The 25946-nt window shown below is 45.9% G+C and overlaps 1 protein-coding gene across 11 annotated transcripts in view; it reads right to left on the reverse strand.

Annotated features, from left to right (window-relative positions):
• Positions 1–25946, reverse strand: part of NCAM1 (neural cell adhesion molecule 1) — a 170587-nt gene that overhangs the window by 58328 nt on the left and 86313 nt on the right. For 7 of the 11 annotated variants that reach the window (XM_080366742.1, XM_080366739.1, XM_080366743.1 and 4 more), the window contains 8 exons: positions 13512–13586; positions 11798–12016; positions 10917–11060; positions 9896–10033; positions 9277–9394; positions 7711–7880; positions 6722–6864; positions 781–810 (listed from right to left, as the gene is read on the reverse strand). In XM_080366742.1, the coding sequence (XP_080222868.1) occupies positions 781–810; positions 6722–6864; positions 7711–7880; positions 9277–9394; positions 9896–10033; positions 10917–11060; positions 11798–12016; positions 13512–13586 (1037 nt within the window). The remainder of the gene's footprint in view (positions 1–780; positions 811–6721; positions 6865–7710; positions 7881–9276; positions 9395–9895; positions 10034–10916; positions 11061–11797; positions 12017–13511; positions 13587–25946) is intronic. The other 4 variants (XM_080366744.1, XM_080366745.1, XM_080366748.1 and 1 more) reach the window with 1 other exon arrangement.

Below are 25946 nucleotides of genomic sequence, written 5' to 3' on the forward strand. Positions count from 1 at the left end.
CCCCTATTATTTCCTTGGAAACATACTTTCCGGTCCATTTTGAAGCAAGAATGCTACAAAATCAGGTGTGCATAAAGCTAAGTTGTTATTATTACTTTTTAAATACAACATTGAATGTGAAATAAAACAGCAACAAACCATACTTGCACCAAACTGAGTTACTGCATTATCCCACACGCCCTCACCGACCCTTGCAAATCAAAGGCAAATAATAACCTAGCAATTTGGAGTGTTTTCTGGAGAAATTTAAGTTGTGAAAGATTTATCTGCATTGATTGTGAAATGGAACATGATGCAGTTGTCCTTTAAGAGAAGGTCGAACTTAAGGAGTACCATGAGCAAACAGATGAGTTGGCTGGAGCAGAAGAGGCTATCTTTGGAAAAAAAATACTTTTTCAGAATACATGCTGTTGCTGATTCTTAGAACTCTAGAAGAAGATATGATTTAAACTGGTAGCACAGAAGAAAACAGTGAAAGCAGTATTTGTTAGATTTTTCCATTTGCTTTTATTTTTAATTCTTTTTTTTTTTTAAGGCGACAACCAGAGTTACTCACTCCCAACACAACTAGTTTGCTCATCCAAAAACGCATTACTACATGCCAAGCAACTTCTAACTCTATAAGCTCTTTCTTTTACGTATTGGTACTTAATTTGTTCGTATTATTAATACTGGTTTAGTTGGTGTGGTTACTGGACTAGAGATTTGTTAATCTCTAATGCTTTAAAAAAACAAAACCAAGAAACTAAGAAGTTTGCTAAAGGTCTGGTAATCTTATACCTCTTGTTTCTCGGGCCGGGTCCATGAAGCCTGGAGAGAACAGATATAGAACACAACAACAACAGAAAAAAAGCAATAAAAGTTTATCAAAGGTTGCTTTTACGTATCATAGTGTATGCACCACATTGCGTTCTATGCACATGCAGGCTCCAAGTTGTCTCTCTCATGTGTGTGGGGTGATCACAGTTTCCATTTCCCAATATAACCTCAATTTAGATTTGCATTCAAAATTTCATATCCTAGAAATTGGTCTTAAAGTGATTAAACGAAAGCTAATGGTAACTGAAGACTGCCTCTGTTTTTACATATCGAGTGACTATTTCCCTTGCCACATCTCACCATTTCTAGAAACCTGTTCCCAGTGTACTGGGGAAGTGATTCCCATGACGTAGGTCACTACATTGCAAAGGTAAGTTATGGAACTGGTTTTCTGACACTGGTTTGTTAGCCACCCACACACACTGATTAACGTTAAGGCTCATATCGTTAATGCGATCATGCATTTGTACACGTTTTCACATGCATACTGTGCCAGGAGTAGGGGACCTTGAGCTGCACGCATTGAAACAGTACGTCCACCCGGGACGGGAGACGGCAGGGCAGAACCTTGTACTGCCAGTTGCTGATGTCCAGCTCATTACTGAGGGATGTGGGCACCCTTAGTGGGCTTGGGACAACAGAACAACAGGCATCAGTGAAACATGCACAAACCTCACCAACAAACATACACTTCCCACTCAGGGAAAGCCACCAACAGTGTGGACCATATTCACTGTGGATCAGAAAGACCAAAGCTGCCGGGTTCCGTTTCCCCTCTACGATTTATCTTTCAAATATTTTTCTTCTGGTCTCTATTTCAACTGGATCCGTTTCAGTTCAGGAGTCAAAAATCACCTGCTAATATCACAGCCACGATGGCAGTATTGAACGTGAGGCACAAGCATTGCTGACGTGTGGATGTAACAGCGTACACGAGAGCGACAGTACAGAAATGGAGATGAAAGCTTAGGAAATGAGAATAAAAAAAGCACAGTATTGCTTCCACAGTGCTTCTAGTGAACACTGTGAGACTGAAGTAGTAACATATGGTACAGACAGCCTCATTTTAAAACATCCTTGATAAAAGGGAGTTATTTGCTTGTAACTAGAGGTCTGAGGTGATGCTACCTGAAAAGAGGCTCACCGACACCTGCACGGGCTAGGATACCCCCATCATCTGATCCTTTCTGTGCACATATATCCTGCTCTGCACAAGTTCATTGGAAGCCGAAGAGGCAACTGTGAGAATTCTGCACAACCCCCTTCTGATGTACCATTCCCTGTACCTGAACCAGGTTGGCCAGGGAACTGCCTCGCTTACACCCATGCCAGTCCCCTCCCAATACTGTACACTGTCTCTGTGGTGTCAGCACAGAGGGATTCAAAAAAACCCAACACACCAAAAGCAAAATCAGAAAAACCTTACACAAACAAAACCCCTCCGAAAAAACCCTACCAAACCCAGCCAAACAAAAAAAGATGTCTTTTTATCCTTTGATAAAAAGTACCTGTCAACCTAAAGGAAGCCGAAGGAGGAGAAAAGCCTGTCCCCACACTCCCAGAGTTCGCTGTTTCTTTGTAATTGTGTTCACGGGTGTGGGGAAAAAAAAAAAGGCAGAACCATATTCTCCATCCCTGAGAGTTTCATACTAACTCTCCTTCATCACAACAACAAAGAGACACAAACTCAAGTCAGCACCGTGCAGGGAACTGCCTCATGCATGCTGGTGTCTTCCCTTTGGGAGCAAGCTGTTCAATGGGAACATCTTCAGTTGCAGGAGAGTTCCTGGGAACTGCCAGGGTAGTTTACTCCCCGGATCACTGAATCCAAAGATATTCCCATGTACCTCTCATAAGATACAAAGTACAACACAGATTTAAGACAGGGAATTGTATTCAGGGTATATAGTCCACTTAAAAGAAGAAAACATCAGGAAATTAAACCTAAGTTAAATTTGGAAACGTTAGATCTGCTGCAGCACATCTTTGCTGAAGGTATTACAATGCTCATTTGCATTAGCAGAATATTTGGCTCTTCTCTATTTTGTATTTCACCTTTTTTTTTTTTTTTCCTTTTTTTTTTTTTAATTATTTCACTGCTAAATTTGACCTAGTGTGAGCTGTGCAAGCGAACGAGTTCCTCTCATCTTCTGGCTATTCCACCCTAGCACGCTGTTGCAACACTGGCAACCCGACGCTTCTGTCCTAGCAAAGAGGCACTCCTTACCTTGCTGGAATTCAATCGTGTTGTTTTCATCTAAAGATTTCTAAACCTGAAACAACTTCTCTATTTGCTTTAGCTGCCAACACCGCAGAGTTGATAGAGGCTACTGGTCAGTAACAGTAACCCAGAAAATAAGTGGAAGGATGCACTGGATGGTTTTCAGTGCAGCCTAATGCAGCGGTGTAATTCACCTGCCAGAGGGGTGACCGAAAAGTCACCTGTTAAAGGACACCAGTCACCTGCTAAGGGGGGCCCTCGAACTCTGATCCATTCAGAAGTCATACTTCCCTATTTTCCCAGTTTAGGAACAGGGAACCTTGTGGGACAGCACTGGTGGACAAGGCCACTTCACAAGTTAAACTGTAGTTAGGATAAAGGAGGAAGAATACCGGAGACGATCTCTTCCTCTGTTCTTTGATTCCTCTATTCTGGTCAGACAATGTCCACTTTATTTCTGACTTGCCGTAGGGAAAACGGTAACGTGACGCAGGTCTTGACAGCCAGCACGGGAGGCCGGGCAGCAGCACCGAGTGAGACCTGACACAGACACACCTGCAGGCAGCCCTGGCAAGGTGACAAACACCTGCCTAACCGCATCCCCGCTGCTGCTCCCCTTCCTCACCCGCTGAGCTACCCTGCTGGGCAAGAAACCCGGGACTGCCCCCGCAACTGCTTCCTCCAAGCGCGTGTGAGAGCAGTTAGCAACTGCCTCCTCCAAGTCTGACGGGAAACACGCTCACCCCTGCGCTACAACTGTAAAAAGCCTGCATTGGCCAACACACAACAGGTGGAAACTGTGTTTACTGATTCAGTTAGATTCTATGGGAGCAACAGAAGAAACGTCTCTTAAAAGGGCATGAATTATACTGAAGGTGGTGAGCAGTATGGCATGCTGGCCGCATCAGCCTTACATCTGGCATCATTCAAAGAGCAAGCATTCCTCCTCCCTACAACGGCACCGCAGTAAATACTTGCGGAAAGACAAAGCCAAACCATTTCAAATCGTCATGCTGATGACTCTCCAGGTGCCTTAGTTCTTGGTATGTTCTGCAGTAGCAATGGACAGGAATCTCAGACTGATGGGGCAAAAGTTCCTCCTTAAGTAGCATGTTCCTACACTCACAACAGAAGTAAACCAAATATAAGCAATCTTTTAAAATACGTATTTTTCATTTTACATGCGCTCTCTGCAAGGCAGAAGAATGCAAGCTGCTGGCTTACTAGTAAGATGAAGCTTCTACCGTGCCAGGATCTGGAGGTCTGGTCTGCTCAGTGGTGTTGGCGTACAGCTGTTAACCACCTGATGCTGCTCCAGCACAGTCACAAGCACTTACCTTCGCAGACCATCCCCAAAGCAAAAGATCGTTTGACCAAGGGGCGCCACGTTATGCGGGCATGGCCAGAGAGAGGAGGATCTTTTGCTGGGCATGCTAGGGTATCAGCAGGCAGGAGCGCGGGGGAATGCTGAAACAGTTGTGACATTGTCAGCTGAGGCTTCTGGGCTGCAGCGCTGCCTGCCCCTTGTTCACACCTCAGACTACCTCTGCTCGTGGGCAAAGACTTAGCGGGGAAAAAACCTTTAAGCCAAAGAGGGGTTTTTTGTTTGTTTAATTGTGGGTTTGAGTAGGTTTTTCTGAAGTACCAGATGTTCACAAGAGTTAAGACACCTCTAGACCTTTTGTAATCATACTTCAGTCCAGATTTTTAAAGTAAACAACATATAGCAAGACAAATGCCTCCAAGTACCTAAAACTTATTCAAAAGTAGGGCTTGATAATTTAAAAATAGTATTGTTTGTCCCACATCAAAGACCACCCATTTCCCTGTGCTACCCTGAGACAGCAAGTGGATAGTAAACTGAATACACGCACTTGGTGATACAAGTAGTAGAATGTTTATGAGAGCTATTTTGCCCTGAGGATTTACTGGACTTCTGTACCATTCACCTAACCTTGCAGCACAAGATAGGGAATGGGAGAAAGTAAAAAAAAAACAAACAACACACACACACACAAATAAATCCTGCCTAGAAAGTGCATGGTACATGATAAAAAAATCTTTGCCCTGAAGGTTTGAACTGGTACATGAGACATATGGTAGTACCTCAAACCTTTGACTTCCCCCTCATCTATAGAAGAAACTACTGGAGTATTAACATTTTGCTGAATGTTAATCATCAGCTTAACAGCATCAAGCAGGAGATATGAATGTCTCAAAAATGGTTAGCAGTTTTGCCACTGAGATCTTGTTAGTTTAACTGGGCTGGACAGATGGGACTCTCGGCAAACAGGCTCTCCTACCAACTTCTACTTGATTTAGTGTAATTTCAAATTTTATATTCTTCTCCCTGTCAAAGCTCTTTTCCATGGCTGCAATCCAAACTCCACTAGAGCACTTAGTTCCCTCCTACCATCCTCCAAGACGGAGGCAAAACCATCAATAACCTCACCCTGTCACGCTGCAGCGAGAGCCCAAGCCAACGACTTTTGAAGGCAATGGAAATCTCCCTCTAAACACTACAGGGACTTACACTAGCCCTCAAATCCAAAAGGTGTTAAGAAAGAATTAAGGCTGAAAAACTCTGGCACCCCGACTAGTAAGTTACACATGAACGACATGGTGAAGAGCTGACATTACAGAAGCAATTAAAAATGTTCATTTAGGGGGCTGTAGTGCAGAATGGCAGCTGTGTGGATGGCTGGCAGTGGCTACCTCTGTGGCTTTAAGACCTTCACAGTTTATCAGCTTCACATTGAGTCAGAACCCCCAGTAAGTTCCAGTTAGCTGAGCCTTGACCACCCTGTTATTAGAAGATGATTAATAAGCAACAACTCCTTACTCCAACTTTTGTTGTTCCAACTTCTTTGGCTCTAACCTATGCCTCCTGATCATCCTATGCAACTATTATGAAATATCTACAGAATTACAGCACATCCTAATCTAATCTAGTAACTGGGAATTGTGGCAAAGACATAAGAAAACAACAGCGCTCTTTTTTTAAAAGAAAAACTGCTAATTATTTTTGCCTTTTAAGAAGAAAATGGTATTGACATGATCAACAAAACAGGTGAACACAAAGGCAGCCAGGCTTTTGTGCTTCTGATACATGCAGTATTCGAATACAATACAGAAGGGCAAGAAGGAATTAACAGGCTCATTTTGGTCCACTGCATCTTTGAAAGATAGTAGCCCACACCTCTCCACCTGCCACCCTCCAGATCATTTCATCATCTTGATGACAGCACGGACAACACCGGAATCGGTGCTCATTCCCACCTCTCGGCTTAGAAACAGGCGAGACAAACCCTTTCACAAGCTTCCTGCAACTGCAGGTCCCTTTGGACACTCCTCTGAGAAGCGTCGAGGGCCTGCTGCTTTTCAAGTTAATCCAACTCAGAGCGATACCAGCAGGAATTAAAAAGCATATCCTCAGCTGTTATAAACTGAGATGGCTCCTGGACACGAGGACACCTACGGCATTACTTCAGCTGCGGCTCTGACCCTTTAGCGGACAGTCTGTGCAGGACCACACGTGCTCGCACTACGGAGAGGGGGATCACCGTGATTTCCATGTGCAGCTGCGTGCGGCTGTCATGCATTCTGGATCAGCAGAGGCAGGCAGGTACAAGCTGCACTGATCCCAGCAAATTGAGACCACAGTTTTGGGGAGGGTTATACCTTCTCTTCATTGCTGATGTTCCGGGTGGAAGTTCTCCAAGTGATGGAAGGGATTGGGTCCCCAGAAGCCTCACAGGTCAGCGTTATCTGATCCTCCAGCTCCATGGCTGTTTTGTTCTCCACATAGGTGATTTTGGGTTTTGCTGAAAAGAAAAAGCAACCTTCATTGAGTTGATGCTCAAAATGAAGCTTGCCTGTCTACAGCAACATTTGAAACAAGCAGCACTGGGAAAAAACTGGCACAAGTTTACTGCCAAATGGGGAAGGGAGCAGTGACGTTTGAGAAGAGGGTACCTCCTTGCAGAACTAGAAAACCTCTTCTATATGTGATTAGAGCCGAGGCTTGTCAGAGGACCAGAATATGTCTGCAGTAGAGCCCATTTACCAGCGTACAAATGATCAGTCCCTGGGATTATGAGCTAAGTCTTCCACCTCGCCGTCTACTTTCTCTGCCCCAAATTAGCCTTTTGATAAGCAGCTTTGCCAAGTGGTTGCAGAGGGATGGGACAGAATTATATTCCTTAACACTTCCAGATTCACGGAAGGTAGGAAAGCTGCTGACTGATTCCCGCAGGCCTGAGGTCATTCATACAGCGGTGGGGTGGAGTTCACCCCCCCATCCAGGTTATAGAAAGTCCCACTGAAGTGGCTAAAGCCCTCCTTAATAGCAGCTCTGGTTGGATTAGGATCCAGCCCTCTGGGCCTGGAAGATATTTCAAATAACGTGTGAATCCTACAGCACCGCCTGCACAGGACTGAATTTCTTCTGTCAGAGAAGCAGCAGAATGGAGTTGGCATCTGTTTCAGGCACATACGCAGATGTGTTGTCTAGCGTGATGGCAGAGGAGCACAGCATTACTTGGGAACAAAGCACCTCTGGATAAGCCACATCAGGAGTTAACTGGGGTAAGTAGTTACTTCCAGCTTGCACTAGTGAGCTACCAATAGCCAGCTGGATTGGAAAGGGGGGATGGGAAAAGCACGTTTACCAAAGACTTTGAGATGAATGGTGGCATCCTGCTCGCCAGCCTTGTTCTCAGCAATGCAGACGTATTCTGCTTCGTCACTCTTATCCACCTTCTTGATGATGAGCTCAGACCCATCGTAGTTAAAACTGTATTTCTCTTCATCATCGACCTCTTCTATGGGCTCTCCATCCCTGCAGGGCACAAAGCACACTGGCTGTGCTGGGGAGCAGAAGCAATCAGAGGCTATTTGTTAATTCTAGAACGGCGTGACTACACTGACGCTCCTCAGGTTGAGGGGGACCACCACCTTTTCCTTCTCCTATGGGCTACAAATCTTTTTTTAATTATTTTTCATTTTTGATCTATTCCTAATTCCTCCTGCTTCAGGGCTCCTGGCAGCTAAACCTTCCACCTCCTGACACACACTGTAGCCTACACATCATAGCACAGAGAAGCTGCGGATGCCCCATCCCTGGAAGTGTTCAAGGACAGGCTGGATGGAGCTTTGAGCAACCTGATCTAGTGGAAGGTGTCCCTGCCCATGACAGGGGGGTGGAACCTTTGAAGTCCCTTGAAGGTCCCTTCCAACCCAAACCATTCTATGGTTCTATATGCCGGAGCTATAAATACCACTGAAGGCGACTTCTGTCCTTGCATATCAAGGCAGTATTCCAAGTTGTCGTCAGCTTTTTCAACATTACAGCTTGTCCTTGTAACACTCACCAAAGGCTAGGCAATTTCCAGAAGAGCATACCTCAAGTCTGTATCACTGCCTGACAGTGACATTTAAACCCAATGGAATGAAGAGGAAGACTTCAGATGTGGATTTTCTGGCACGACAAATGCAAGTTACAGCATCCACTTTTGCCTAAGTTTCCCCACCAGTGCAGATGACAATAAACTGACCACGGGACAGCATGAAGCTTCACCTCTATTTGCAGCTTGACAAAGGATGCAATGGGTCAGTAAAAAAAATGCTATTTTTACTGTTATTCTTGGTTTTTCCAGGAAGCGGTACTGGTTTTGGCTAGGATAGAGTTAATTTTCTTCACAATAGCTCATATGGTGCTATGCTTTGGGTCTGTGACCAAAACAGCATTGATAACACGAGGATGTTTTAGCTCTTGCTGAACAGCATACACACAATGGGCTTTGTCTCTCACCCTGCCCTGCCTGCGAGGGGATACAGCGGGGACAGCTGACCTGGCTAAACGCCTGCCTGCTGATGGGAAGTAGGAAATTTATTCCTTATTTTGTTTTGCTTGCATGCACAGCTTTTTAAAAAATTTATTCTAAACTGTCTTCACTGCAACCAATGAGTTTTTGGATTTTACCCTTCTGATTCTCTTCCCTATCCCACTTGAGGGACATGTAGCGAGTGGCTGTGTGGTACTTCGCTGCCTACTGGGGTTAACCCACAACAGAAGCGAACTGCAATTCCATTATGAGGCCAATCTTTCTCCTGTGAGAAAAACGAATTAATCTGACTCCAGTTAAAATGCTGCTTTCCCTCCAGCCTGGTTTTCCAGGCCTTGGTGAAAACATCCATGCTCACACACAATCGGGACATTGCACACAGCATCTTACTTTGTCCACGTCATGGTTGGCTCAGGAAAGCCATCAGCATCACACGCTAAGGTGACAGACTGGCTGAGGTTGGCAGTGGCATTCATAGTGCTCTGTCTGGCGCGCACAGAAGGAGGTACTAGAAGAGAAGGAATCGACATTCAAGTTAGGAAGGAGGGAAGATGTGAGTGAGAGCGAGCCCTGAAAGGCTCACTGTAAATCTCTGCCATACACACAGGTGTCACGAGTAATTCAAACCCTTCTGTCATCACCTGCAGGTTTCCACCAGCAGGTTTGATGTATGAGCTCTCCAAAGCAATCGGCTCAGGGAAGGCAGGGCAGGGGGTGGGGAGACGCAGAGAATCGGTATTGTGGACAAAACCACTTGCAAGTCCCAACAAGATCAATACCTCACTCGAAGTCATGAGACACTTAAGGTTTCTCTTGACATGAGACTCTCCTATAAACATCTGATAAACACTCAGTCAATTTCATGGACATTTTTATTTGACACAGCAGAGAAAAATTAGCAAGGTGATGGTGGATTGAGTGTGAATCTGAAGAAACGTTTCCATCAGCAGCCTGGAGTGCGGGTGCTACATACCCTGCCCCTGTACTAGCCTCAGCCTAAGCTGCTCACCGTTGACGATGACCTGAATGTCTTTGAAGTTGATCTCTCCACGAGCCAGGATCCGGCCCTCGCAGCGGTATATCCCTTCATCCGTTTTTTTGATTCCCCGGATCTGCAGGTAGTTGTTGGACAGGACTATAAATCGAACTAGAAAAAAAAAAAACAAAAGGAAGGTTCATCAAAGGATCCTCAGGAAAGCTCACTGCAGGTAACAGGCTCTTCTCCACTCCTTGTCCCTTCTGGGTTGAGACAAGGTTTAGCGCAACAAAATTTCCCTTTCCATCATTTAATGGAGATGCTGCTGTAACTGGATCCGACACGGCCAAGAAAAAAGCCTGATGTGGCTTAGCAGGCAAACTGCTCGGGTGCTTTATACTGCAAGTACACACCGAGAGATAAACCAATAAATATACACACACAAACAGGTTTATATTGAATTACTATCAGACAAGAAGCAAACTGAAACTTGCCCCTCTTGCCCAAGGGTGGCAGAGTTTGAGTCTTACTACAGTTGCCTTGTGCCTGCAACAAGCAGATGTGGGAAACCCAGCTGAGGCACCAATGCTCCGCTAGAGTCAGGGGTCTGGAGCCCCCTCTGCCAGTAAAATGCCCCTCTGGGCATGACAGTTGGAGTGTTTTCAAAGAAAAGGAAAGATCCTTGCAAGGAGCTTTTAGCCCCTTTTCCTTAGGAAGACTGGAGAGTGTCACAACGTGCAGTTTTTCCCTCTGATGGCATTTCTTTCATCTGAGAAGTTTTTCTAGCATTCCCTGGCTTATTACAGCGTCAAAGCCCGATGGGCATTTCTGTGGGAACGTTATTGCTCTGCCGTTGCCAAACCAGAGCACCTTGAATAACTAAACTCACATCCTAAGATCTGGTGTTGGGTACAAATTGCTCCTCTCTGCCCTTGTGACCACCACCATTTTGTTCTCCTGAACATCCTGGATGAGCATAATTTGAGCCCTGGTGGGAGATGGACATCTGACCCCCCTCGAATGGACAAGCACCAAGACACCTCCTGTGCCTTACCATCTTTTTTTAGGATAACATCCCTGCCTTTGTGTTTCCAGATGATGGTAGGAGGCAGTGAGCTGACCACATCACACACAATCACAGCATCATCCCCTTCCTTGAATTCCTGCGGAGTAGGAGCATTCTTGAACATCAGCTTTTCTGAAAATAATGGAAGGAGAAAGTCACTGCAGCTTTCTCGGCTGTGCTCCCCAGCTGAGGAAAGCAAAGCAACCCCAGAGGAGACGTTCTCTAGGGTTCTTCTTGTTCCCGAGGGGAGGACAAGGGTGTGCATGATGCCACGCACCGCACCGCACCGCAGCAAGCCCGTTTTCCAGCCCTGCCTCCCAGGCTTATCAGTGGGCCGACTCAATACTCTACCCAGCCCACCAGTTTGTCCACACCGCACAGAGCAGATGTGAACTCGGAACTGCTCAGCTGCCCGGCAGGAAGGGGAGGAAGCCACTATCACGGCTCCGCTGGGCAACACGCCGGCGGCTGCTTATAACCCTTCTGCATGTGTGATCCTCTTGGTTGAACGCTAGCCTTATCTCACGGCACATCTGCCACCCGCGAACGCTGAGCTCTCTGCTGACTCCCCCCAGATATACAATGTGCTGGAATCTTCTCCTTCTACCCCTTGCTCTCCTGTCTTTCAGAAGAATGTAAGCAGCAGACGTGCTGGTAATGCCCCGACAGGCCAAGCTCCGCTCCCACGTACCCCTCAGAACCAAGCAAGGAGAAGGCTGCATCTTCTCAACCTCCCCTTTCTTTTCACCCTCCTTCTTCCCCTTTAAAAATAGCCTTTTCTAGGAAGGTGAAACGGTTGCCTCCCTAATCGTGCCTCATGTATACGTGCAAAGCAGACCAGAAAAACAGCCTCGGAGACGCTCTCTTACGGAAAATTTTCACATTGACGGTGGCCTCGGAGTCTCCCTCCTCCACGCTACTGACAACACATTTATAGATGCCAGCATCATCGATGTTGGCGTTGTAGATGGTGAGGGTGGAGGAGAAGTCATCGTTTCGCACCACTGAGATGCGCTGCTGGTTCGGCGTCAGCTTCTCACCATTAGGAGAAAACCAGGAAATGTCTTTGTATTTGGCCTCCCCTGCCACTAGGGACAATAAAAGAAAAGAGCAAATTGAAATGAGTTCCCAACACATCTGCAACGAGGGAATTAAATACAACCAGTAGCACTATGCGGAAGACTGACCCAGGGGAAGGGCTTCTGTACCTGAGAAGCAAGCAAAGAAAACTCTCTCTCACAGCACTGTGAATGGTCAGCTGCTGTCCTGCAAAAATGGTATTAGGGTGGGTTTATAATCTAAAGGGGTACACACATCTTAGCGCAGACCGGCCTTCTGTGCATTCCGAGGTCCCATGTCCCAGTCCCTCCGCTATGCAGATCAGCCCCAGAAATGTCTTCCTGCTTCAGTTCCGTCACGTTTTCAATAACTACCTGGATCTGCAGGCTGGGCTACTGTGCATACCAAAACGGTGACACTGCTGTAGAGCAGTTCTGGCGCTGATCAGCTTAAACCTCCTGCTGCATCCAGCGTTAATCAGAAGTGGTATTAAGTGGTTCCACCCTGTCGCTTGCAGCTCCCATCTCTGCATTCCTCAGTGTGGCTTTGTTATTTGGGACAAATACCTATTATTGGAGGGGCTTTAATTGATCCCACAGTTTTCCAATTACGAGTATCATCACAGCAGCACTTGCTCAGAGTATACTTTCATTATTAAAGCACTAGCATTAACAAGTTATTCTGCAGTTAAGCACTCCTGGATCAGATGACCTCATTACTTGTCCCAGTCAATATGGTCCTGAGGAAGCGTGGTCCTTGCATGGCATTTTGCTCCCAGAGCTCACCATAGCGCCTGTTTGCAACCTGTCACGCTTCAGAACACTATCGTGTCAGTGCTCCAACATACTGAGTCCTCCCATTAGGAACCAGGCCAGCTGCTTTCAGGAGAAGCTCTCAAGAAGGCATGGGGATGCTGATTTGGAAAATGCCATAAAATTGTAGGACCCGCTTTAGGGCACACGGATTGTGTCAGCACTGCAGCACACTGTGCGGGAGAACAGCCTGGGGTAGTTGGTGGCCTGAACAAACAGTAAATTGCGTCACAAGAGATGTAGGGTTTCAGCAGCATTTAAATCCTTAGTTGCAGAGGTACCAACTTCGAGTCACCTAGCACTGCCACTACTGCTGTTAGTACTCAATTAGAGAAGTAATTTGAAAAAGCAGAACCTTAATTCTAAATTCAATACATTAAGGAGCCGTGGAATGATGCAAGGTGCCACTGTTGTGGCTGTTGCTCAGGCTTAGAGACGATGCCTCAGTACCTGTTTTTTTCATTTTAAAATCCATCTGCTGGAGCTGCCTTCCACTGCCAGCTCTCAAAGGAGAATGCTTTTACCGTTTCCAGTAAACAGCATGTGTCGCCTTTGCTGCTCTGTCTTACAAATCATAAGGGCACAGGAGAAAGAAAGAGCAAGACATCTTGCAGCTAGACCTGGCACTGGAGCTTTTATCCCAAAGTTAATACATTGATTGACCTTCCCAGCACACCCAGATAGACACCTGATGCCACAAGCCATCACTCACCTTGACATAAGAAGAACTTAGATTCTCCAACACTGATCTCCCCCTGGCTTGGAACAATGTCCACTTGTAGAGAGGCTGGAAAAGAAACGAGCGTGCAGAATATGGTTAGACAATAGGAGTGGTCTTCACCAAAAAAGCTCTGCCAGCCTTCCAATCCCCGTGGCTCCTTTACTCATCCCATGGGTGAGCACAGGGTGAGGCATTCTTGGCTTCATGAGCATTGCTCTTCATCAGAATTTATTCGCATGTACAGCACCGGGGACCCCTAAGGACACAAAAGAAGTTGCTAACTGTTCAGAGCTGCTTCCAGCCCTTTATAAAACACACAGAAGGACACAGAAAGGGCTGATTTGCATTCAGATCTGCAATACTAGGAAGCACGCTTAGTGTGCACAGCAGAACATCAAGCAGTCCGTAAGGACTCTGGATTCGAACAGGAACTGGCTCACAGGCCTATCCTGGCAGCAAATATAAATTATCTTTGGTTTGGAAACGTCTTGTTTCTCTGTGCGATACCAGATACAGACAAGCTCCAGTTACCAACCATCACAAATGCAGAGCGGAAGTCACTGGCATACTCTGGGTCCTTGATCTTCTACTCTGATCTTCCAGTCAGAAACCCAGTCCAAACAGCCAGCAAACTGGAGGTGTTTATGGCAGACGGAGCACACCTGGATTCGGAAGGAAACTTCCTCCAGCATGTGCTGGCAAGGACCACTGACAGCCTGTGTTTCTGCCTTCACAGCCCTGGCTGAGACTTGCTTCCAAGTTCATCCAGGCACGTTTCACCTAACTCCCCCCTACTGCGGAGATGAAAATATTGGCAATGCTTTGGTCTCCTCCACTGCCTTCTGGCGGAGTATCACCGGTGCTTTGGCTTTTATGTTAGTGGGGTTTAGGTGTTGTTTTCTTGACTTTTTGTTTATTTTTAAGTAAGAGACTGAAGGTGTTTTCGCAGCAGAGACGGAGCAGATGTTTCATGGACCTGAGTGAAGCATCTATTACATGCTTGTCTGGAATTGAGGGAGTCTGGAGTCAGTGAAAGATACCGTACCTTCTGCGCTCCCTACAACTGCATCCAGCACAGCCTCAAAAGGAATAATTTAAAAATAATCCAAGTTAGACAACAATTCTGGAGAGAGTACTTGAGGATACTGTTGCTGAAAGAAATCAAAACGATTCTCAGACACTTTCCATCTCCCTTTGGACATCTTCAACTCATGGGTCCTGTCTGAAGGTACTCTCACCTTCCTTGTACTTTTCAATGAAGTATACGTTGCCCTTCTAGCTCCTGCATTCAGCCTGTTTTATTTCTGGGTAATCTCATTTCTCTCAACTATACTACTTTAATGCAATTCAATCCCAAACAGAACTGCAAGTACGAAGAGCCAAATATAATAAAAGGCTAAAGGTTTATTAGATTCAGTGCAGTGAGGACTAAACAGCCTACTTCTACAGGCTCGTTTTTGTTGTTTTTCTACAAAGCTTTCCAACACTTAAATTTCACATTTGGATCTGTATTCTGGGGTGCTTTTCCTGGGAAGCTCTCTGCTGTGAGGAATGAGTGCAAAGGTACTACAAAGAGATCTTAAATGGCTCAAACCCAGACCTCCAAGTTCCTCCAGACCAGATTCCTGCTTTGCAGTACTATCTAAAGCATCTATCCTCCTGCATTACAATGGAACTAGATCTGAGCACAGACAATATTTACAAACTCAGTTAACGTCTTTGGGCAGCAGCTACAGCAATGTGCAAGTGATGCAAATATCCAGAATGACATTATAGTAGTTTCTACTACGAACACTCCAGAAGCTGGGGGCATCAGCAAAAGACAAGCACTTTTTAATAATGGGGTCTTTTTAGAGTGTTTTCAAATTATCAATTAAACTGCCTTTCATGATCTTCGCTTTGGCATGTGAGTGATGGCTCCTGTTTAGAAATTCAATTTACAGAACCAAGAATCCTTAGTCTCACCTAAATGAGAACAATTTAGAACATTTAGAGCTCCTGGGTGAAAACTTAAATGTTTCTTAAAGTTCAGGGGCTCCAGAAATTGCTGCTGTAAAAGCTTTCTCATCTTCACTCAGGAAGTAAAAAAGAAAAACCAACACTGGCAACAGAGTTGTAAAGTTCAGGTTTTGAAGCTGTATTTAGATACCTAAATTAAAAGTTGGGCTTTCAAGAACAACCAGCCTCTCTGAGCAGCTCTCCAAGAAGTAGGGCAACTCTCCTAACGGAATACCCTAAGCACAGCTTAACAGCTCACATCTGGAGTCCTGCTACTGAAAAAAAAAAAAAACCACCCATATTTTTTTCTTTATTTACTTACAGAAGTGAGACAGATTAGCATTTAACGGACGAAGGAGAACGAACATACCATTTTGGAAGTGTCACCAGAAACCGAAAGTGAAAAGTCAGAGATGCTGAATTTATTAAAATGATCCTGTTTTCATACAGTAAGGGGAAACAATGATCACAGCAAAGCCAGTTAGACAGCCAAGGTGCAAGCTAACCAGATTTCTGTCTCGTGTTGCATACAGCGCGGTACGACTGCTTATCTTCTGATTTAGATTACATTGGTACTGAACAAGCGAGAAGGGAAAGCATACCTCCCCATTTTCACATTCATTTACAACCAGCCTCCCAGAATGCACATCCAAGCATGCCCAGTGCTCTTTTCCCCCAGTAACATCACTGCCTTCTTCATAGCATAAATTATGACCCATTAGGCAGAAAATGTAATTGGATTCGGGCTTTCTGCCAGCTATAGCTTAATGCTGCAGCAGCTCTGCAACCTAACAAGTCCAGGTCAAGTATGTCTTTCAAGAGGCCAAAATGAATAGGTTTTATTTCAAAACTGCAGCCATCAGCTCACAGAACACAATCATCTTCATTGCGCCGCCCCTCTCCCCCACGCAGCCAGAGCACTTCTGAGCGACTTTACTGCAAATTCTTCCTCTGTCACCCTCCGTGTTTTCATGCTGTAGGGCACGAAAATCTTTCTCCCAGAGCAGCTAATTTCACCTCCAGACCACAGAGGCACTAGTTTCAGCTGCCAAACACACCTGAGTGTTTTAGAAACACGCACTGCTCCAGAAACGAAAACCTGTTTGTACGTGCCGAGAGCAACGCTCCTTACGGGGCTGGGGGAACAGGCGCAGGGCTTAGACCGTCGGTACGCGGCTGTGCACAGAACGCAGGAGCTGCCTGCCACCACTGAGAGAGGACAGAAGTAGGAGGATTTTCTGATAAGGTTTCTGAGCACGTTTCTTCGGCCAACGACCATCCTCACAAAGCCTTTCTCTTCATAAGTAAACTGGAAGCAATTAAATTGAGCCAGCGGAGCTCCAAAAACGGATAACAATAGTGCAAAATAATCTGTGCCACTTTCCTAGTTTTGCTCTCACCAGATTTTAGCAGGCTATACCGATAAATGCTGATTTCACCCCAAAAGACTGGGATAGAGCAGCAAACAGAAACAACCCAGCCAAGATTCAATCGAAAGCAGAGCTCGCGAGCACTGGGTGTTCTAGTTCTGGCTAACGTTTGCACGTATGTTACGTATACCTCGCCTAGCCAAGAGCCTTTCGAGAAGGAAGGGATATTAAAGCGTCCCTTGATCCCCCCAGTAATGGCTTATTACAGCCCCTCTCGGCCTGTCCAAGACTCTTCTGAGCCCTGCACTTTTTATCAGCTGCAAACACAATAAAGTTGTGATTGAACTCCGCCACAGCGCTGCCTTGGAAAACCAGAGTGGCCCAGGGAAGGGCATTCAGACCAACCATCAACCTCCCTTCTGCTCAGCCAAGCACCGCCAGCGAGCAGCGGGGTGCTGAGAACATGGCTTTGAGCTAACTGAGATGTAATATAAATTCATACCTCTTTCTCTCTCTTTTTTTTTTTTTGGCCATACTACACTATATAAATATGCCAGTGGACCTCTTCTGCAGTTCTGAGAGTTGCTGCGTGCTGGGAAGGCGGTGGCCAAGGCTGGGGTTGGTTATTAATGCCTTTCGTTCCATTCTCAGGTGCTTTTGGTTATAGCTAGAAATGAGAAAAAAGCCTCTGTGTAAAGCATTGAGCTTTTTGTCACCCAGAACTCGGCACCTGTGCTCTACCTTACATCATTTTTATCTGCCTGCGCTACAGTAGAAGCAAAGAACAGGAGGAAATCGCACAACCAGACAACATCTGACTGTAAACGGCCAAAAGGGCCGGGCAGGAGATCGGAGCCCAGCAACAACATCCAGGTTCCCCCTCACATTTTGCAGGGGCTCTGCTCCTTCTGTGCACTTCAGTGGTATTTCAGTGACGGGCACGTTTTCAAAAGAATGAAACCTAGAAATCACCCCTGGGACACAGGAAGGCCAAATATTTTGAAGTCTTAGAAACAAGAGGAGGAAGGACATCCTTGGTTATGCCTCATTCAGTCAGCACTCCCTCTGCTCCACCAGCTGCAAAGTTATCATTAAATCTCCTAAATTATTAATTACCATTAAAACAGGCTAAATTATTGGCTGAAGTAATAGAATTTCTGGAAAGGTTATGCACAGGGGCAGCAATTCCTCACCAACAGTCCCCCTGTATGTCAGCACAGTCCCTTCAACCATGACGTGAGGGAGGCAGAGAGAAAACATCCTGATATTATTACTAACACTGGAAATGCACTTTTCAAGCCCAGAAATCACTGTAACACAGAAACTGTGACCTCGTGAGTAGTAGGAACCAGTGAACCAATATTAACAAATCCACACCACACTTCAGTTTCTTTAATCTAATACAGGGAACAAGATGCTGTGAGAAGATCAGGCCAGTCGGATGCACGCTGTGTATCTTGTGAAGGAGACTGCTGAAACATACAGCATTGGATCTGCATCGCCGGTGGCTTAAGGCCTAGTTAACCCCTTTCACAAGAAAATACTAACCTGAGAGATCTTCTCGTTGATAAGACACTCCCTGCTAACCAGACTCCACGAGCAGGTTCCACCAGACAAACAGACACAAGCAGAGAAGTGGTGTGACTGCTGCCTCTGTACTGAACACAGCAACTTCGTTACTGTTCCCCTACTAGCAATCCGTACGCGCTGGTACAGACTCTCTCATCACACTCAAAACATGTTATCCCTGCGCAGCATACAAAACAACCAGGATGCTCCTCCAGCGCATCTTCTCAAGGGGCTCAGCAACATACAGTATTGCCTTCACACTGTTTGAAGAAAAGCAACAGAGCTCGGCAACCTACCGCACATTAGGAAACGGGACTAATTTAGCAGGGGCACACACGTAGCTGCGCGGCAGGTAACGTGCTACAAGCTTGTGCCTCAGTGGTTCTTCGTTCACGTGCGCGTGGTCTGGGTCACTATCATACTGCTGGGACAGCCTGTGTATTTCTATTTTAAAATGCTCTCCCTGCTTTCATCTCTCCTCTAGCATTTATTTACTTCCCTCAAAGGAGAATCTGTAAAAACAAACAAAAAAAGGCCTCCCCTCAAATGCTTATTCTAAGAGAGAGAGAGAGCTGACACACGTGAATCCACACCCTTTACACTCGATTTACCTTACGCCAGAAAAACTGCATAATGTCATTCAACAAACTGCTGCTGTCAGAAGCACCGATTTGGTCTTTTAAAACATCAGTGCCTTGTAGAACGCTGCTATTAAACAGTGACAAGGCGACAGCCACTGGCAGGCAGTGCTTGAGTATTAAGCCGGCTTGGAAAATAGTGCAGAGCACCAGTAACAGTGCCAGGCTGGCTGGAACGGCAGACTGGAGCCACTACAGCGCGCTCTGCTTGTGAGGGTACCTGCTGCTCTTGCCTGTTCTGCTCCTTTCACGTCCTGTACAACAGGTGACTTGCGGAGCTTCCACCCAAGCACGGAACCTTCCTCTTTAATTCTTTCGACCCAACAGGGACGCTCCGCAGAGTCTGTATTCTCTGCGCACCTGTATGGGGCATACCTGAAAACACACAGGTCCAGCTTTAAATATGCCTACGAATACCATGACAGTGCTCTGCATCAACGCAACGCCACGCTTCCATCTTACTGCCAAGCTAACAGAAACCTGGGATCCTCAGCAGCAGCTTCCAAACAGGCACCCAGTACTTCCAGTGCCCTCTAAACAGAGGGCTGGGCATAGCAGACATTCTATAGCAACCCAACCGTCCTACCAAGAGCACTCTTGCAGGGCCTTACAGAATTACCTGTCTGTCCCAAGCTCTTCGTAATTCAGGAGATCACAGTCACGTAAAGTACCTCGACAGGCATCATCATGATTTTTCTCCAAGTTGCTCTGTCCAAGCTTGCTACGTTAGCAGCTTCACAAACTCAACCTTCATTCAAAAGCACAAGTCACACACTGCGGAGTTCCCTGATTTGCAGCGACACAGCAGCGCTGAAGCACAACAGGGCTTCCTTTTGGAGAATCACAGCATCATTTAGGTTGGAAAAAACATTTTATGCACAAGTAGCTCTTAAGAGGAAGGAGCATCTGTTTACCCACCTAGAAGAAACACGTTGCTGAAAATACTCACATTTCTTTAGTCAAGACAGGAGGCACTTCTCATACGTGGTAACAGGCTTCACGACGTGAAGCATATGGCTAATAACTAGGATACATAACTATACAGATCATAAAAGTAAAAGCAAATGAACTATTCAAAATAGACAACACTGAGCCAGAGAGGTACATGGGATGGCTTTGTTCTGGGAGAACGCACGATCCTGCAGTTATGGCACTAACCGAGGCTTTCAAGATGTATCTGGGACACCCTGTCCTTCCACAGACCCCCTGTGTTGCAAGGTCCCCTTCTATCAATGACCACTCCCCAGCTACAGTAAACGGTAGAAACGTCTTCTCCATGGCATAAAGGCAACAGGAAAGACGAGCATGGAAGACTGATGTGCTCAGTCCATGGCAATAAGATGAACATTACTGGAATTCAGACCTGGCTCAAACTCTGATTTTCTTATGAAACTGGAAGGAGAAGCCTATCTGACACACTCAAAGCTGTTGACCCACTGTTCAAGTCATCTCCAGCACTGCTGTGTCTAAGTTGTAAAAATGTCAATGTAATACATAAAGACTCCTTGAAATAGACTGTTGTGCCCATGTGTACTGTACATGTCACATCTCAGACTACTTACTTTTCCTTTATTAGCAATCTCTACGAAAGGTGAAAGTCCTATACTGAATACACTCAAATACTGCCAGTGCTTTCCAGGTCACCAAGAACTACTCTCTGGCAACAGCATCTTTAGGACACAGCTCTTATGAATCAAAAAGACATCTAAGAACTGGCAGGTAGGACATAAAATATGCACTGCAATCCCCAAATCACCCATCTGGCCAGAAGAATGATTAGCTCTTAAAGCTGGGAAGATAAGAGAAACTTCCTCTTCTTCTTAATTGCTTCAAGAGGCACAAATAATCTTCTTAATGTCCAGAACCTGAAAAATTACTTGCCTACCGTCTTCACAACTGCTACTGGCTGCTCTGAACTTCTGCAGAACAAGACTAAAGTAAGCACATGCACTGCCTGCCCTTTACAATGTCATTACAAAACCAGACGCCGTGATCAGTGGCTGCTATTACATACCTGGGCTGCAATAATCCATTTCACTTCTTGCAGAACTAGAGCTTTAAATTCTCAGCAGTGTAGCTCAGGACAGATCCTGCGGTTACTATGTTTTGTATAGGTAGCTCTCCCGTACAGAAAAACCTAATAATTTTGGTATTCCTACACTAGCAACCTCAAAAATATGCCATAGATTTTTTCTCAGGAGATCTTCATCCCATACTCGTGTACTTCAGCTTCATAAGCATCAGCATTCTCTCTTGTAAGATGATGACAGAGAAGAAGGAGTTTCCAGTTGCACGACTATGGTGACCTGCCAGTGCAAGGACATTTAGAGACATTCCTCATATGACTGTAATGCAGTGACAGCTTGCAGCTTGGGTGGTGGGTAGAGCAAGGAGGAGGCAGTGACAAGCGTCATGAATTCATCTGCGCTGACAAGATACTGCTATTAAACGGGAACCCCTCACCAGGGAGGCCTTAACTGCCTGCTGGGCTGGGCTCCAGAGAGGACCCTGCACTCTCCTGCACCCCTGCCCGGCGCCCCGGCTGAAGCCAGAGAGACAAGGCGATGGTCTGCTTGCAGTCTGAGCGAGACCCTGACTCCATGAGAAGTGCTCAGTGACAGCCAGGATGGGGGTGGTGATGTCCCAGCCAAACGAATCAAATCTCTCTCTTTTTTTCTTTTTTTCCTCTCCCGCCCAGTGCAGTAAGATTTTTTAAATGTATTGATTTTTTCTGAATGGGGGACCTGTACGAGCAGACCGTGGCCCTTCTGCCTGCACTGGGTGGGGTATTCTTTCCTGTCAAAGCAGTTTTACGAAACCAGCTTTGTTAAAGAGGTGGAGGACAGGACTCTCGGCCCCAGTTGCAAGCAAGCCGCAAGCCTGAAGAAAGGAAGGAGTACAATGGATATTTTGGACACAGGTGCACAGCACAAAAGTGGGAAAACTTCGATCTTTGCTGCAATGATGCAAAACGAACAGGCACAGACCAAAAAAAGGGACATACCTCGGAGCTCACTGATTTAGAGCAGCACAATGGAGAAGTCATCTGCACCAGAGGAAGCACCAGCCCTTTCAATTTTTCCCTGGAGCGCAGTGACAGTGCAGGGCCACCCTGCCCCACGCTGTCCTCTGGGCAGCACAACCCCACGCCAGCCAGGGACCTGCAGGGCAGAACGCCACGTCCCCGGCCACACACTTACAGCTCAAGGTACCAAACCGAAGTTCTTTAAATGCTGCTTCTGCCGCCGCGTGTAAGATACCATTTGTTCACAAGTAGGAAAAGAGACCCCGGCGTTCCTATGCAGCTCAACCCCCTCATCCATTGAATTTAAGAAATTACCTGCCTGGGTCTGGCTAGCGATCACCTGTGCTCCCGGCTGAGCCATTAGCAGCTGGCTGCTGTCACACGTGAATTGGGTAAATCCATTGCCTTTCCCTGCCCCACCCCCACCTGAGAATTCTCCCCGTGCTGAGGGCTGAAGTAAAATGATCAAAATGTAACTGTAGCCTCAAGTGCTATTTTGCTGCAGTTTCCATTGGGATAGGAAAGTCCTAGGAACACGCCAAGGGGAACCTGCTGGACTAGAGAACCGAGTACGAGCGCTCCCGGCCAACCCTTCCTCGCAGCTTCCCACTGGGAGTAAATCTGCCCGTACCGTGTCTTCTCATCCTTTATTTGTCTTTAGGCAGCAGCCACAGCACACACTCTGCACTGATACTGTGCCTAGCACACGGGAACCCAAAATACTGCAGCACTCCAAGAAACAGCCATGAGAACCTCGAAGTCATGCCCGACTGCCATGCGTTTGCTCGCATCGTCAACAATTACTCCCTGCAGAAAGATTTCTGATTGTTAATCACTAGGTGGAGCAAGCAGTCATCTCGTAGTTATTAAAGGCACAAAACATACTCTGAGAAATCTCAGCATTTCCTTTCTGCCTCAGATGTTGAGAAAGCAAATAATAACCTGGGTTTTTTCAGTCCCTGGTGTTTTCTTCTGTGGTGGTTCCCTGCAGGAGCCAAGGTAGCGGATTCGATAACCTGGGGGTCTGCTCCAGTCTGGAACCTGCCCTGGTTTTTGTTCTCAGTATGTTTGCAAACAGTATTAAGGCTTTCTCCTACAAACTGAGTTAACAGACGGCTGGGGGCAGTCCCCTGGTGATGAAATCGGGCACGAAAAGAGCTCAGCTGCGTTTGTCCAGTAGCCTTCAGTCAGGGAAACTGGAGATAACTCCTGGAAATCAGCTATCCTCTAAGAAGAAATGTTTCTCTGAATTTTATTCACATCAGCCTCACCTGTACTTACTTTACACCAGGGCCAATTCAACCCTAATCGTTTCAACCAGCCTTTATCTGCAGAACAATTTGCTGACATCATAATCTGAATAAACAGGTTTACTGTACCAATGAACTATGCCTTAAATTACACAAACAACTGCTCCCTACGTGCTAAACTTTATTGCTTAGTATATGATCAAACTAACAAACCCAGCACTGCCACGGATTTTAATCACTACTTAATCGTTATTTTTGCTTTGCAGTTCAGGGAAACTGAGACTATTTTTTTCCCCTCTTCATTTAATAGACACTGTGAGCCCATTTGTATTCTGCTTCCAACTTCAAGCAATAAAGGCCTTTTTAGCATCACATAATAACTGCATTAAAAGGCCTCTTCATAATCACACAATAACACTTTTTATAGCTCTGCCCTCCCCCATATCTTTTATCTGGTTACAAAGTTCCCCAGTCCCCAAATAATGCTGAATAACTCCCCATTGATCTGAAAAAACTCTGCTAATGCAACTTCCTGTTCATCTGTAGTTAAATACAATTAATTTTGCATCTCAACAAAAGAAACGAGCTCAAATTAAGCCATGATTTTGATAATCAGGCAGGGAGGATGTCTCCCTGCTGGGCTAAGACTGAGGCTAACACAGCAGGCTTTACCTGTTAAGTAAATAACGTGCCACTTTAAGCAGAGGAAAGTGTGTTAATTGCTGGGTGTTGGTTCTGTATCTGTCTAAATAAACCCAGAAGGACTCCAAGTGAAGCAAAGTGTGAATGAGCTGCAGTCTCCCTGCCACATGAGAAGCAGGAAGGCGAACACACAAACTCCTCCTGAAGATCTATCTAGGGCCACGCAAACGGAATGTCTTGGAACACTAAATGCACTTAAGTACGGATTTGAATTAATGCAAATTTACTATGGGGCTATAGCCGTTAGGGCTCCCCAGGATAAACGTGAGTTCACACACACACACACAATCCCTGTATCCTTCCTTTCCCATAAAGCCATTACTCCTTTAGCCATCCACCACTTTGCCACACTGACCCTTCATGCTCTGGTTTGAACTTCAGAACTAAACAAGGACCTAAATCCTTTTGACTTCACAGCACGAACTCTTTATGTTCAGCACGTGCTACGTGACAAATCCAGCATTTCTCTGTAGCCGAAAGAAGCGGGCAGGAATCGACAGCGGGACACGCAAAGCAGTCTGCCCCTGTCTCCACACTTCTGGAGAGGCTCTTGCCAGAACAATTTTATATCTTTGTACTTGCTTTCAGAAAAGATGCAAACCCTCCAGCTTCGGGACAGCCCACCTCCAGCAAAGACAGAAGACACCACCAGCAAGCTGACACCCAGCTAAGCCAGCATCAGCAGAATTTTTCACCCTTCTCTGCCACAGCTTGTTTGTCTGTCTTCTCAACAAGACTCAGGGGTGAAAACCAAAGGTTTGGCTTCTCTGATTTATCCAGCTGCCACCTTTGTTATGCAACAATTTGTCAATGCGTTTGGAAAATCCACGCTGGAAATTTCCTTTTGGTGGTTTTCTGTAGAAAAATAACCTTGGTAACAAACGCTGATAGATCCTACATCAATTTTCTGTCTTTATTAACCGTAAATCAACAGCTGCTGACCACATAACTCAGCTTCAGGGTGATAAAAAGTGGGGCATGGAATCCTCTCGGGTTCCCTCCCCGTGTTCTCTCAGCACAACAATATTACAAATTGAAACACTTACTGACCCACGTTTCACTTCTGATCTGAAGTGTCTGTGCTTATTAACACTTCAAGCCTCTGGTCAGTCCAGAGCCATGCCTCTGCTCATCCAAAAGCTCCCTCTAAACGTGGCAGGATTCTCAGTCTTTTGGCCACTGAGAAAAATACTACAGGCGTGAGCAGGGGAAAAAAAAAAAAAGAAAAATAAAACTAGGAACTTGGCAATGAAACTCCAGCTCCGCCTACAGCTAGATCAGGAAGAGGCACAAACAGTACCCACCACACAATGGCAAAGCGGTTTAACGTCTGCGGGTCTGGAGGTTAGGGAGGAAGAATACAGCACATCACAAGCAGGTGCCCTCAAGGAGAAACAGTGCACAGCGCCCATCAGCTCAGCGGTGGCCTCAGCAGAGAAGTGTGACACCTTCTGTAGTGACGAACACTTATTTTTCGTATCACTTTTGATATCTCTGAGCGAGCACTGACGCAGTGTTCTCTGTAAGATCAGCGTGCAACTCGGAATGACAGCAAACCGCCAGCGAGAGCACGGCCAGCAAAAGGCATCCCATTCCTACTCACCAGATAATACCCAATTCTCTTACATCTCTCTGGAAATGCCCCCTTTCAAGACGTAAAGTCTTTCTGACCTTCCTAGGATGGAGACAAATTTAACTTTTTTTTAGCACTCAGTGCTGAACGTGGCTATCCTGTTTACAGATCATAAAGTCACCTTTACGGTACCACGCTGTTTCACGCCACCCTTGCTGACTCCAGTGATTTAAAAGACTATACACATCTGAAGCCTTGCCCAATGGTCTGCATATGACTGGCACATTTCCTAGCTCCTGCC

This window comes from Falco punctatus (genome assembly GCF_963210335.1).
Source record: "Falco punctatus genome assembly, chromosome: 16".
Taxonomy (NCBI): Eukaryota; Metazoa; Chordata; class Aves; order Falconiformes; family Falconidae; genus Falco; species Falco punctatus.